This window comes from Hirundo rustica, chromosome 15 (genome assembly GCF_015227805.2).
Source record: "Hirundo rustica isolate bHirRus1 chromosome 15, bHirRus1.pri.v3, whole genome shotgun sequence".
Lineage (NCBI taxonomy): Eukaryota > Metazoa > Chordata > Aves > Passeriformes > Hirundinidae > Hirundo > Hirundo rustica.
The window spans coordinates 13,050,056-13,063,081 of NC_053464.1; the positions used below are offsets into that span (position 1 = coordinate 13,050,056).

The window sequence follows — 13,026 nt, forward strand, 5'->3', positions numbered from 1 at the left end:
GCTGGGGCTTGCTGGGCGCTGCTGCTTTGTTTTCTCAGCTGCTGCCTCTGCCCTCACTGCTGCCACTTATTGATATCAGAGTTTGCATTAGCAGGTGCAACTCCGGGATATTAAATTACCTGTGAAGAGCTGTAGCAACGCAAGATATTGCCGGAGGCATTAAGGCCGTTGATTTCAGGGTTTGTATTTTTATTTTTTTTCCCCCCTTGGTTTCAGGTGGTTTGTTTTGGTTTTTTCCTTGCATTTAAAGGAGATTTGGGGGTGGGTAAAGTGGTGTTGACTGAATAAAAAACCCAAGTAAAAAGTGGAGTAAAGCGAGAGAGAAATAAATAAATAATGCTGTTTATTAAATGAAACAGCTGGGTAGGGGAAAAAAAATGATCTCCGGGAAGAAAGCAGCTCCCTGGGCTATTTTTATCTCTTTTGTTTCTCCCACCCCCACCCTCCTTACACAGTCTAAGGGTTTGGTGCATGTCAATCCTGCTGTTCTTCCTCACCTCCTGACTGCCAGGTGATGTGCTCTTTTCTTATTTTCTTTTTTTTTTTTTTTCCCCTCCCTTTTTTGCATCTTATTTATAGCGTGGATGTGGGGGGGGAAGGGCAGCAGCATCAGCAGAGGCTGTGCAGGCATCGCCCTCAGTCCTGCCCGGGGAAGGGAGGGGGCAGCAGGGGCTGAGCCTCTCCTGCAGCATCCCGGGCTGCACTTGGGCCCTTCATCTGCTCCTCGGCAGCTTCAGGAGCTGCTGTGATCCCCCCGAAATTCCCTTTGCCTGGATCTTGGGGCGCTGCAGTTGCTGGGCTCCCAGCAGCTCCAGGGCAGGGGTCACTTGTGGTGTCTCCTCTCAGCTCTTGCACCGGTGGGGCTGGAGGAGCCCTGGATTTCCAGCAAGCCTTCCTTCCTCTAGGCACCATCATTCCTAAACCCATCCCAGCAAAGCTCTCCGCTCCCCACAGCACTCAGCCCTGCAACCTTCCCCTTTCCCAGCCATCCCTCCCAACTCCCACGTCTCCCATCGCATCTCCTGGATGCTGCTGCTGCCCCAAGACCCCTCTCCCCTCATCTCCTCTGCCTCCAGCTCCCCCTCGCCGAGCACCCTCGTGGGCTCCCATCTTTGTGCCCTTATGGAAGAAATACATCATTCTTTTATTATTCAATTAGGAATTTAACACACAATCAGGTGATCGCTTTAAGAGGATTTCCTATAAGGCAGGATTTGAATAACGGGGCTATGAGTAATATATTCCCTTAACTGGTTTATTCCTTTATCAGATTTTTTTTTCTTTCTTTTTTTCTCCCCCTAAGCACTTTAATGCATTTACTTTCCCATTGTCGACACTTTTCTCCTCGCTCTTCCTCCCTCCCCGAGCTTATGCAAATCCCCCGTAAGGCGTTTAATGCTCCGTGTGTGTCAATAGCGCCCAAATCTTCGCGACAGCATTAGGCTTCATGCATGCCCCGGCTGATTAAGAGGGGTGGTGGGGCCAGCCTGGCTGCCCAAACCCCCTTCCCACCCCCACCGTGGGGCCAGCCACGGGGCCTCTGCGCTGGGAGCTGCATTTTTTCCAAAGAAAAGGCTGGACTCAAAGTGGATTTTTCTTTTGCAGGGCTGGCCGTGAATGGGGAGCGCCAGGCTGACCTGTCCGACGCTGTTTGCTGCCCTGTCGCTCAGATTTCGGGGTGTGTGGAGGTGTTCACCGGGAGAGGGGGATGGCTCTGGGTGGGATGTGAGCGGAGAAGGAGGAGGGAGGTGGTAAAATAACCCCGGGGCCGCTATCGGTGATGATTTGTGCACACACGGCGGGTCCTGGGCGGCAGCGGGTGCTCAGGGTGGTCGCTGGTTTGGGCATCGCCGGCAGGAAAAGCTGGGTTTTCCCAATTTTTGCGCCACCGTAGGGCTGAGGTTACTCTCACCACGCTGCCCTCGTGCTGTGGGTTTTCTTTCCTGTGGGCTTTGTTTTGGGGGGGTTTCAGCCTTTACAGACACGGGGGTGGTGTACCCGGTTCCTGGGGGAGAAGCCCCGAGAGCCTGGCTCAGGGGCATGGATCTGCCCTGCTCGCCCTGGTGCAATGTTCCCTGTGAAACCCTCGGGCGGTGCCGGGCAAAGGGGAGCCTGGGGAGGAGGGCAGCAGCGATGAAAGGAGTAACGAAGCTGTAATTCCTGGTTTTCCCACTGCCTGAGGGTTTTGTGGCTGCTGCCGAGGCCCTTAATCAGCACAGCGCAGGGGAAAACACCACCTCCAAGGGTAACTTGTCACCGTTTTCTCCTTCCAGAGAAAAATCCCTCTCAACCTGTGTCTGTAAATAGCCCGGTGAGTGGGGGCGAGCTGAACCGGCCCTTCCCGGCGTTGTTTCCTCTCCGCCCACCGCTGATTGTCTCCTTTTTTTCATCCCGTCCTGCCACTCTGCCTGTGCGTGCCGCAATTATGCAAAGTTGCAATCAAGGAGCTGAATTAGGAGCTCATCTTGGATTAATTAGTGATGGATGCAAATCTGTTCCAACAAAGAGGAGAAGCGAGGGGAATGCAAAGGCCACGGGTATCCTCCCAGGGTTTCTCCAGCTCTCCCAGGCTGGTTTGAGGGCAGGAGGGATGCAAAGTGACGCCTTGCAGGAGAACTGGGGCATCCACGTGAAAGAATTTGGTTCTTGGCCTTGGGACAAGGCTTGGGTGCCCCGAAGCTGATGCTCAGCTCAGCCCCTGCATCTCCGTAGAGGTTTTAAACCCAGAGCTTTGGGCTTAGAGCATCTCCTCCCACCCCAGCCTCGCTGCAAATCTTGGGGAAAAACCAGTTAATCCCTGCGGCCTCCAGCGCTGAGCCCCTGCCAGCACCGGGGATTTCTGTCCGCCTGCAATCGGATTGTGACAAACCCCTCCACTCGCATTGAACAAATTCCCTGGCTACTCCCCGCTCCTTGCAGGCCCCAGTAATCCCCCAAGTGTGACTCTGGCCAAGAGGCACCGTCCCTGATTAATCCCCGCCGTCTCCACGCAAAGCCGCTGCTGCCGAGGATGCTCCTGGTGCTGGCACGCCGCGCTCGGCCGGCGCCGGGAGCTGACCCCGGGGAAGGATGCAAAGGATGCGATGCAATTCAAAGGAGCTTTCCCAAGAGGGGATTTCAGGCTTGAGAGCAGCCTCTTCTTCCCCTGAAGTGGAAAAGGCGGATGTGCAGCGCTGCCGGGAGCACTGGGCGAGGGGATGTGGGGAGGGGGGTGCAGATGTTTCATCCCTTTACTTGTCCCCTCTCCGTGTCACCCACCCCAGCTGGGGCAGAGGGCACTCACTGGGCACAGAATAACCAGGGCAGCCTGGCAGGGTGAGCACGACTCGGTTAAGGAGCTCAACCGCGGGACGGCTCCTGGCTGTGCCCACAGGGATGGGGACAGCAGGGGCGGCCCCTTCCCATGGTCCCCAAGAGTTTAAAGCCTTGGCCTGAGGTTTTTGACAAACTGAAAGCTCTCTCCTTTCTCTCCCCTCTGCGACAGCAACGATTAATAAAACCTGACTCAGCTGGAAGGGCAAGGAAAAAAACAACAATACAGGACATTTCTGGAGATCGTCCTAATCCAGCATCGCGGAGCCAAATGAATCAGCAGCTCCTTATTCTGCCGGCAGGATTAGTCAATGTTCATCCCGGCTCCTGGGAAGTGAGGTGAGGCTCTGCATAGCAAGGAGCTGTGGTGAGGTGGCCACAGGGTGTTGGCTGGTTCATGGAGCCAAGCAAATCCCTCCCTGTAATCCTGCAAACGCTGTTGGGATGCACCCACTCGTGCTGGGAGCCGTGGGACAGCAGGGAGAGGCAGGAGAAGGGGAGAACAAAAAAAAAACCCTCTCAAACTCTGCAGTGTGGGTGAGGGACGAGGCTGTTGGATGTGGGGTGTGGGGGACAGACTCCAGGCTGGGGCTGTGTGTAAGGGATGTCCCTCATGCCCCAGGGACCAGGAGCACCATGCCTGGCTGGTTCTCCTGGCTGTTAAAGTGGGTCAAGCAGAAACCCAAGGAGCAACTGAGCTCACCAACCTTGAGCCAGCTATGTGGGAGCTGAATTATTCAGGGCCGGCTTGAAAAATTGAAGAGCCCAGCAAAGCTCCAGGAGAGCGCAGCCCATGGGACCCCTGTACCTTTGGCAGGTAGAGGCAGCTCAGCCTGCCCATGCTCAGGGGGCACCCTGGGCATTTGAGGAGGGGGGGACGGTGTTGTTTGTGTCTAACACGGCCCCTGGGGATGGGCAAAGCAGAGAGAACGCACCCAGAGTTGCTCACCCTGATTCATCTCCCTATGTTCCCTGTAGCCCTCCAAGCTGAGGCAGTTTCCTTGGATATCCCAGCCTGGTTCTGTCACACCCATAGCAGGAGTAGTTGAAAGGAAACCCCCTTGTCCCTTGGAACGGGGATCTCTTGATGGTGTGATTTTAGAGGAGGCTAAAGCTCAAGGCCTTGATCTTTGCCAGCAGGTGTTTGGTCGCTGCATCTCCCCACGGACTGGAAAACACCAAATCCCTTGGGGAGCTGAGCTGCGCCCCTCAGCTGTAAAGGACCAGACCACCCCTGGTGCTATTCCTGGGGCTTTGGAATGGGGAGAAGCGGCTCCTGGGGGGAATCCCCGTGGTGAGTAATGCTGCCTGGCGAGCGCCGGGAAAAGGCGGGTGCACATATGCTTCAGCTCATCCTGCTCTTTTCATGGAGCACTCTCGCTGTCTGGGTGCCAAGGAGTGGCAGACTCGGCCAGGCAACCCCCACCACACTCACACACCCCCCCACACCCTTTTTATTTTTTTTTAACATTTTCAAGGTTCCTGGAAGAGGGTGATGGAGTCTGGTGTAGAGCAAGGGGATGTACCCCAAGGGGAGTGAGGTGCTTTGGGATTTTACAATGACACTATGAAATTGCGGCTGAACAAATGGGCCAAGGTGAACAGCCCAAAAAATCCCCCTTTGCTCCAGAGGGCCGAGCTGTGCAGGTGCTCAGCCCAGAGGGGAGCAGGGAAGGCTGAGCCCCGGCTCCAGGCCATGCTTGGCACAGCAGTCGGGCGTGCTTTGAGCCAAACTCCGGCTATTTCAGCCAAGGAGAAAAGATGGAAATTTCCACCTGGCCTGTTTTCTCCCCTGTGATGAGTTTGCAGGAGACCCTTTCCTCAGCCCCGCTCCCGGCAGAAGGGCGGCTGAGGCTGTGCAGGCAGTTGTGTCTCTAATTTCCTCTGGCAGCAGCAGCAGCAGCAGCACATCCGCGGCCCTACACGCTGATTTATACAAGGCAGCATCTATTGACTGCGAGGAGATCGTAATTCACAGCCCGGGGCGGTGCAGCCACGGCCTGGGAGCAGGGATGGTTCCTCTCCTCTTTCCTGCTGCCTCCACCCTCACACACTCCGGGGAGAAGGGTTCAACAAGGGACTGGTCTCACCCAGTTTGCTGGGAGGTGGCACCTGCTGAGTTTCCCCCCTGTGCCCTGCTGCTCCTGGAGAAAAACCGATAGCATCAGCTCCCCGTGATGGAGGCTGCAGCCTGGGCCAGCTCAGCCAGCCCAGGAGGGATGGGGACACCCACCTTGGGGACACGTGTGTTCTCCCCGGATGGATATCCACACCGCCCCATATTGCTGGTTCCCTTCCTCCTCTGCTTCCATTCCCTGGTTTTGGAGGGGAGCAGAACCCCTCTTGGCTGTTTCCTCAAAAAGCAGGAGGATGGCCGAATTCTGTTAGCCAGAGCTTCCATCCATCCCTCCATCCCCCCCCGCTGTCTGTCCACCCATCCCTCCTGATTCCATCAGCCCCCCTTAGACAAAACCCTAATGCCCCTCTCCCTGAAAAGCTCATGCCCTGAACGAAACCACCGGGGCTTTCTTCCTAATTAATCCCTCTTTGCAATTAGCTCCGGACCTCCGCAATCCCTCTAAGGCGCCTCCAGCCAGTACCTATAGGCGGTGCCCACGGCCGGGGGTGCATGGGGAAAGCCTCTCCCGCGGCCGGGGGGGCTCGGGGGAGGAGCGGGGGGCGGGCGGGAGGCAGAGCCGGGGGGAGGCAGAGCCGGAGCCGCCCCCGCTCCGCGCCGCCGCCGCCGCACTCGGTGCCGGCCCCCTCCCGGCGGAGGCTCCGGTATGGCGGGGCCGGGGGCCGGCGGCCGCGGGGGCTGAGCGGGGCGGGCCAGCGCCGGTGCCGCAGAGCCGCCGCGGCGGAGCGAGGTAAGAGCCGCCGCGACCTGTTGTGCTCGGCCGGCACCGCCGGGGAGCGAGGGGGGAGGAAGGAGAGGAAGCCGCCGCCCCGAGCCCCTGCCCGCCCTGGCCCCGCTGAGCATCTTCCCGGCCCCCCCGAGCATCCTCCGGGGCCGCGCTCCCCGCGCTCCGCCCGGCCAGGAGCGAATCCTTCAGACCGGGAACGGGGGTTACTGAATCCCACCCCCCCCGTTTATGGCAACTTCGCCGCTGGCAAGATGTCGGGGACCCTTTAGCAAAAACCGCTTTTGTGCCCTAACGGGAGGGCGGCGGTGCCCGGGGGTCACGCAGAGCCGGGGGGGCAGCGGGGCAAGGGGGTGAGACCTCCCACCCCCGCCCCCACCTGGGGCCACGGGGGTGGCAGGGTGTAAATCCATAGGGGCAGACGGATGTAAATCCAGCGGGAGGAGAAAATCCAGTTTACGGCAGCGCAGGGATGCTCGGGGGAGCGAGGCGGAGAGTGCCGGAGGCTGGTCCAGCGCCGCGGCTGTGCAGCGCATCCCGCATCCCGCTCTGCTCCTGGCCCCGGGAAGTTTGGGCCAGGCTTTTCCAGCTGGCGTGTTCTCCACTGCAACAGGCGTCCCGGCACCCCGGGAGATGCTTCCCGCCGGGTTTTGTTGCCTGGGGTGGCAGCGGGCACCCGAGGGTGTGGGAGCAGGGGATTGCACACAGCCCCTCTGGGAGCAGCAGGATGCAGCGGTGTCCCCAGGACAACGCGCCCTGCTGGGCTCTTCTGCTCGCGGCGCTCTGGGATGGGGATTTGGGGGGCTCTGGGTGGGAGATCCCATCCCGGACCCCAGCAGTGCTGTGACTTCAGCACAGCCTCGGGGCCTCGGGCTGCCCTGTGCACCCGTCCCTGCAGCCAGAGAAGCATTTTAGGCTCCAGAACTCACAGGATGCGTGAGCACCATTTTTTTTCCCCCCCCGGCCTCAGGGCCCTCCAGCATCCAACGCATCCAGGCAGCTGGAAAGCCTCTCTGCTCCGACAAACGCCATGTCTGGCAGGGAGACCAAGGAAATCACTGTCATTGATTTTTCCTCCCTTGCCTGACTCAACCTACTGCCTTGGAGGAGATTTTTTTCACCACCACCACCACCCTTGGATGCCAGGGAGATCTGCAGGAGGTGGGCTGGGGACAGGCAAGGAATTCAGAGCAGCCCCCTGGGGTGGAACCACAAGGATGAGCCCTGTTTGGGGTGGATCTTGTGGGGTCACTGGAGGATGTCGGGTATTTGGAGAGTTCATTTTGGGGTGCATTCGGTGCAGCCCCTCTCAGGTTTGATGCTGAGGTCTCTCTGGCAGCTCTCAGAGCAGGTCCGTGCTGGCTCTGATCCCCCAGAGAAGCAGATTTGAAAAGAGCAGGGTCAAATCCCATCCCCTCTGAAAGCTGCAGGAGTGTGTCTGCCCGGGCCCGCGGCTCTGCCCCAGCCCCAGGCACCGGGGATGCTGAAAAGGGCATAAAGCAGAGCGAGTGTGGTGCCTGCAGGGAGCGAGGGCTTCCCGAGGCAGCCGGGATCATCCCCACAGCCTCCTTCCGTGAGTGCTGTTCATCCATTAATTTCTCTAATTGCTTTTGGAAATCACAGTGGCGTTTGTCTCTGGTAGCATCCCCCGTGAGCTGCTGAGCCAGGCTGTGCCTCGGGGGTGGCTGGTGTGGGTCCCCCACGAGCTCTGCTCACCGCCCCAAAGCCAAACTTCTGCTCAGAAGCTTGGTGGATCCCATTTGCCTTGGGGAAATCATCTTTCCAGGCGGAAAAACCATCAGAACTGCTGTGATACAGCGAGGTGGAGAAGGCTCAGGGCCACCCACACTCCGTTGTCTCTTGCAGACCCCTGGCATCACCAGGGGGACACAGGAGCACCCGGGGGTGTCACTGCTCTCCCTCCCTCCCTCTCAGGGTGGCCAGGATGGGCTCGGTGGGAGCCGAGCGCTTCAAGGAGCTGAGCCCGGCGGCGACGCCGGAGGGAAACGTGGTGATGAGCTTCAGCTTCGACAGCTACCAGCTGGAGGAGGACGAGCTGCAGCGGGGCAGCCAGGCCAAGGGTGTCCTGACCTTCATGGAGCCAGGTGAGGGCAGGCAACCTGACCCACAGCCAGCAGCCAGGTTCCCTGCTGGTTTCCCACCCCCTTAGGAGTTTCCCGGGATGGGTTTAATAGCCACAAATAGGCTGAAATGCCCCGATATTGCCCGCTGCCCTTTTTCACCCCTTTTTGTACCCGTGTGAGCCCCCAGCACATCCCCTGACAGTGGGCTCTGCAGGCTGGCGAGGAGTTGAGGACTGGTGCCCTGGTTCTCCTGCCAGGCTCACCCCCCAGCCTGCAGCTTCACCTTTCTACGTGCAGGACTCAGGGACACTCCTGGGATTCACCCCAGCCCTGCTCCACATCCTGAGGCAGCCCTGTCCACCTCCACACGCACCTTGACCCTTCCTGCACCTTGACTTGTGCTGCTGCCTGCCCTGCCTGGCCCTCAGCTTGCTTAGCTGCAATTAAAACTCACCAGACCCCAAAGCCCAGATGTTTTCCTGCCTCCTGGGTCTCCACTGAAATGTCTCTATTTAGGGAAGGAACTTTTCAGAGCTGGGGCTGTTTATTTGCACATCTACAGGGATCTGAGCTGTTTCATAGCCTCAAGTCTGGGGTCTGACGTGGGTCCCAGGGGTGCAGCAGTGCCACTGTCATGTCTTTTTCTCTTTCTTTCCTCTTTTGGGGCAGTTTCTGAGGAGCCCGAGCCTCAGGATCGATACCATGGGATTTATTTTGCCATGCTGCTGGCTGGGGTGGGATTCCTCCTGCCCTACAACAGCTTTATCACCGATGTGGATTACCTGCACCATAAATACCCAGGTAGGTCTGGAGCAGCTCCAGCGCTTCCCTGACACCCCAAACGTGGAGAAAGCTCAATCCCACTTCCAAGGGAGCCGAACTGCTGCCCCCTCATCACCTGCCTCTCTTCAGGGACCTCCATTGTCTTCGACATGAGCCTCACCTACATCCTGGTGGCCCTGGTGGCCGTCATCCTCAACAACGCGCTGGTGGAGCTGCTGAGCTTGCACACCCGGATCTCCGTGGGTGAGTGGGGTCCCCGCAGCCCCAGGCAGCGCTGTCCCCCTGCTCTGCCCCTGCCACCACCTCTGTCTGCCCCCCCCACAGGCTACCTCTTCGCCCTGGGGCCCCTGCTCTTCGTCAGCATCTGCGACGTGTGGCTGGAGCTGTTCAGCCGCAGACAAGCCTACGCCATCAACCTGGTGGCGGTCGGGGTGGTGGCCTTTGGCTGCACAGGTATGTGGCAGAGCAGCTGGGCTGGGACGTGGCAGGTGGGGGTGGGAAACAGCTCCATCCCTGACCTGGGACAACCTCCTGCCCTGATCCCTATAACCCTCAGGTCCCTGCCCCGTCCCCTCCACCCCTGTCCAGGCACTGTGGGACTGACCGGGGGCACCAGCACCGAACCGTGTACGGGTCACCGACACCACTGATCTGGGCCACCACGGTGGCATCCCAAACCCGCACCTGGTGGCCACTCTGGGTGGGAACAGACATGGTGGAGCATGCAGGGAGGGGAAAAAAGGCTCCTGCTTTTGGAGCAAGGAGGCTGCTGGAAGGAGCAGCTCCCAGCTGGCACAGCACGTGGGTTCCTCCTGGGGTTTCTTCCCCCTTTCCAAAGTCTATTGCTGCAGCAATAATCCCTCCTTCTCCCCTCTGTGCATCTCTCCTGAAGTGCAGCAATCCAGCTTCTATGGCTACACGGGGCTGCTGCCCAAGCGCTACACGCAGGGAGTGATGACGGGCGAGAGTAAGTACCCACAGCCGCTGACCACGTCCACATCCCCCCACAGGGACTTGCACCTGGGCTGCCAGCAGATCGGGGACACCTCAGGGTGCTCCCCAGAAAACCAGGGAGTTCACTGGTTTTTAACTCCCTGCGCTGCCATGCCAGGCTGGGGGTGGGGATGTCTGCCAGGAGCTTTATCACCCCAAAATCACTGCTGGTGGCTCCTCTATACTGGGACGCATCACATCCACGCGGTGGGGGGTGATGAGGATCCCTGAGCTGGGACTCAGCGGGGCCGACAGCTCTCCCACACCACCAGGCACCGCCGGGGTCATCATCTCGCTCAGCCGCATCTTCACCAAGCTGCTGCTGTCGGACGAGAAGGAGAACACCGTCATCTTCTTCTTCATCTCCATCGGCATGGAGCTGACGTGCTTCATCCTCCACCTGCTGGTGAAGCGCACCCGCTTCGTGCGCTACTACACGGACTGTTCGCGCAAGGGGCTCCCCGAGAGCCGCGGGGCCGCCGGCACCGGCTACCGCGTCCACCACGACGTCACCTCTGAGGATGTCAGATTTGTAAGCCAAGGGTGGGCTTCCCTGCCGGCCCCTGGGGTTCTTTGGCACTGCACCTCAGCACTGTTGTCCCCTCTTCCCTCATCCAGGAAAATCGGGAGCAGGGGCAGCCGAGCTCCCCTCGGGGCAGCCCCGGCCCCGAAGCCGAGCTGGCTGGGAGCGGCACCTACGTGCGCTTCGATGTCCCTCGGCCCAAGATCAAGAGGAGCTGGCCCAGCTTCCGAGGTGAGTGGTGGGCTCGGGGGAAAGCCATGCCCGTGGGGTGGGATAGATGATCGGTGACCAAGAGTTATGGGAGGGATTGTCCCCAAGGCTGGAGAGGGCCTCCTGGAAAGGGCATGGAATAGCAGGACAAAGGGAAATGGCTTCAAACTGACAAGAAGACAGGATTAGATGGAATATTACCAAGAAATTCTTCCCTGTGAGGGTGAGGAAGCCCCGGCACATGCTGCCCAGAGAAGCTGTGGTTGCTCCATTCCTGAAAGTGTCCAAGGCCAGGCTGGACAGGACTGGCAGCAACTTGGGATAGTGGAAGGTGCCCCTGCCCATGGCAGGGGGTGGAATTTGATGATCTCTAACAGTCCCTTCCAAACCGTTCTATGATCCTATGATCCCTTTCCTAATGATGTGCCCAAAACCATGGGGCAAACTCATCTTTGAAAGGCACCCCTGGGGGTCAGACGAGGCTCCAGGCTCCGCAAGGGGGCCGGGCTGCAGTTTTGGCTGAGCTGTGCTGCCTGTCCCTGCCAGACATGCTGCTCTACCGCTACGTCGTGTCCCGCCTCATCTGGGCCTACATGCTCTCCATCGCCATGACCTACTTCATCACGCTGTGCCTCTTTCCCGGGCTGGAGTCGGAGATCCACAACTGCACGCTGGGGGAATGGCTCCCCATCCTCATCATGGCCATCTTCAACCTCTCTGACTTCGTCGGCAAGGTAGGAGAGAGGCCAGAGCCAGCCTAGGGGGAGGATCTGTCCTCCTTTGGTGTCCTCTTTCTAAGCCACTTGGCTCCCCCAAGGGTCATCTCCACCCAGGGGGCTCTAACCAGCGTAGGCCAGTGCTCACCAGCACGGCCAGGGTTGGGTTCCCACAGCAGTTGGTCTTTCCACCATTTCATCTCCTTGTTGCCCCATTTTGGGCACCGCGGGGCCCTCCCCAGCCTCCTCATCCCCCCAGCAGAGTCTCTGCCCCTCTCTGCAGATCCTGGCCGCCCTGCCCTACGACTGGAGAGGGACCCACCTCCTCGTCTACTCCTGCCTCCGCGTGGTCTTCATCCCCCTCTTCATCATGTGCGTCTACCCCAACGGGCAGCCCACCTTCGGCCACCCCGCCTGGCCCTGCATCTTCTCCCTCCTCATGGGCATCACCAACGGCTACTTCGGCAGCGTCCCCATGATCCTGGCCGCAGGAAAAGTGAGCCCGGAGCAGCGGGAGCTGGCAGGTAGGACCGAACCCTCCCGGGAATCCCACGTGGCGTGGCTGGAGCACCCTGACACCCGCTGTCCCTTCCCACAGGGAACACCATGACCGTGTCCTACATGACGGGCTTGACGCTGGGCTCGGCCGTGGCCTATTTTGCCTACAGCCTCACCAGTACCTCCCACAGCACCTGTTTCTACACCGAAACCTCCAACGGCTCCTTTACCTCGGGGTACTGAGCCCTGGGGCGGGGCAGTGGGGACAGGATGGGACCTGCTTCCCACCGTGGTCCCCAGCGCCCCACAGCCCTCCTCAAGGAGGGAGCCTGGAGCCAGAAATCCACCCCAGCACGGCCAAGGACTGTGGCACAGGGCTGTGGCATTCCAAAAGCGCCTGTGCAGCCCGGCCAGGCACTGTGCAGGGCCACTGCTTGGGGTGACATTCCTCCCACCCCCGGGGACAGTTCTTGTTGCTTTTGGGGATCTCCCCATCAGCAATGCGCAGCTCTCCAGTGAAGGCTGGGGATCTTCTGTTCGCGCCAAGCCATTGACAGGAGGAAGAAAATACTGCCAAATCCCAAAGGGAATAGGACCAGCACTGGGGAGGAGGGTGATGGAGGGCTGGTGAAGAAGAAGAGGAGCAAGAGAGGAAGGAAATGCTCCTTCAGCCCCTCGGTTGCTCTGGGAAGGTGGATCTCCACTTCCATTGATGGTGCTGCAGGTTTTACCAGGAATGGCTTGAAATCACAGTCCCTCCCTGAATATGCGAATCGCTTCTGATGGTTGGGGAAAAAGATTTTTTTTTTTTTTGGACTGTGTCTTGTTTTACCCCCGCTAACTGCAACAGAGGCAGGGTCTCGCCTCCCCCCACCCCACACTGTGAATCTGTCCCATTGCAAGGGGTAAAGGGGGGGTCCCAAGGCTACAGCACTGCCAGTGCCACCTGCAGGCCACTGCGGAGCTTCAAGATTTATTGCCCAGGACACAAGTGAACCTGATTAAATAATTAAATGTCTTCGCAACGATGGTTGGTCCTTAGCTGT

The 13,026-nt window shown here is 59.2% G+C and overlaps 1 protein-coding gene across 2 annotated transcripts; it reads left to right on the forward strand.

The window, feature by feature from the left end:
- Positions 1–3,469: 3,469 nt before the first annotated feature.
- Positions 3,470–13,006, forward strand: SLC29A4 (solute carrier family 29 member 4). 2 transcript variants are annotated; one of them, XM_040079541.2, is made up of 12 exons: positions 3,470–3,651; positions 4,453–4,606; positions 8,109–8,278; positions 8,927–9,058; positions 9,170–9,283; positions 9,365–9,493; positions 9,933–10,007; positions 10,306–10,565; positions 10,652–10,787; positions 11,313–11,500; positions 11,766–12,006; positions 12,081–13,006. In XM_040079541.2, exons 2-12 carry the CDS (start codon positions 4,572–4,574, stop codon positions 12,221–12,223), a joined length of 1,623 nt encoding a protein of 540 aa, XP_039935475.1. In that variant the 5' UTR covers positions 3,470–3,651; positions 4,453–4,571; the 3' UTR covers positions 12,224–13,006. The 2 variants fall into 2 exon arrangements, with proteins under 2 accessions (XP_039935475.1, XP_039935476.1); XM_040079542.2 differs by lacking the exons at positions 3,470–3,651; positions 4,453–4,606 and adding an exon at positions 6,136–6,179.
- Positions 13,007–13,026: the final 20 nt, after the last annotated feature.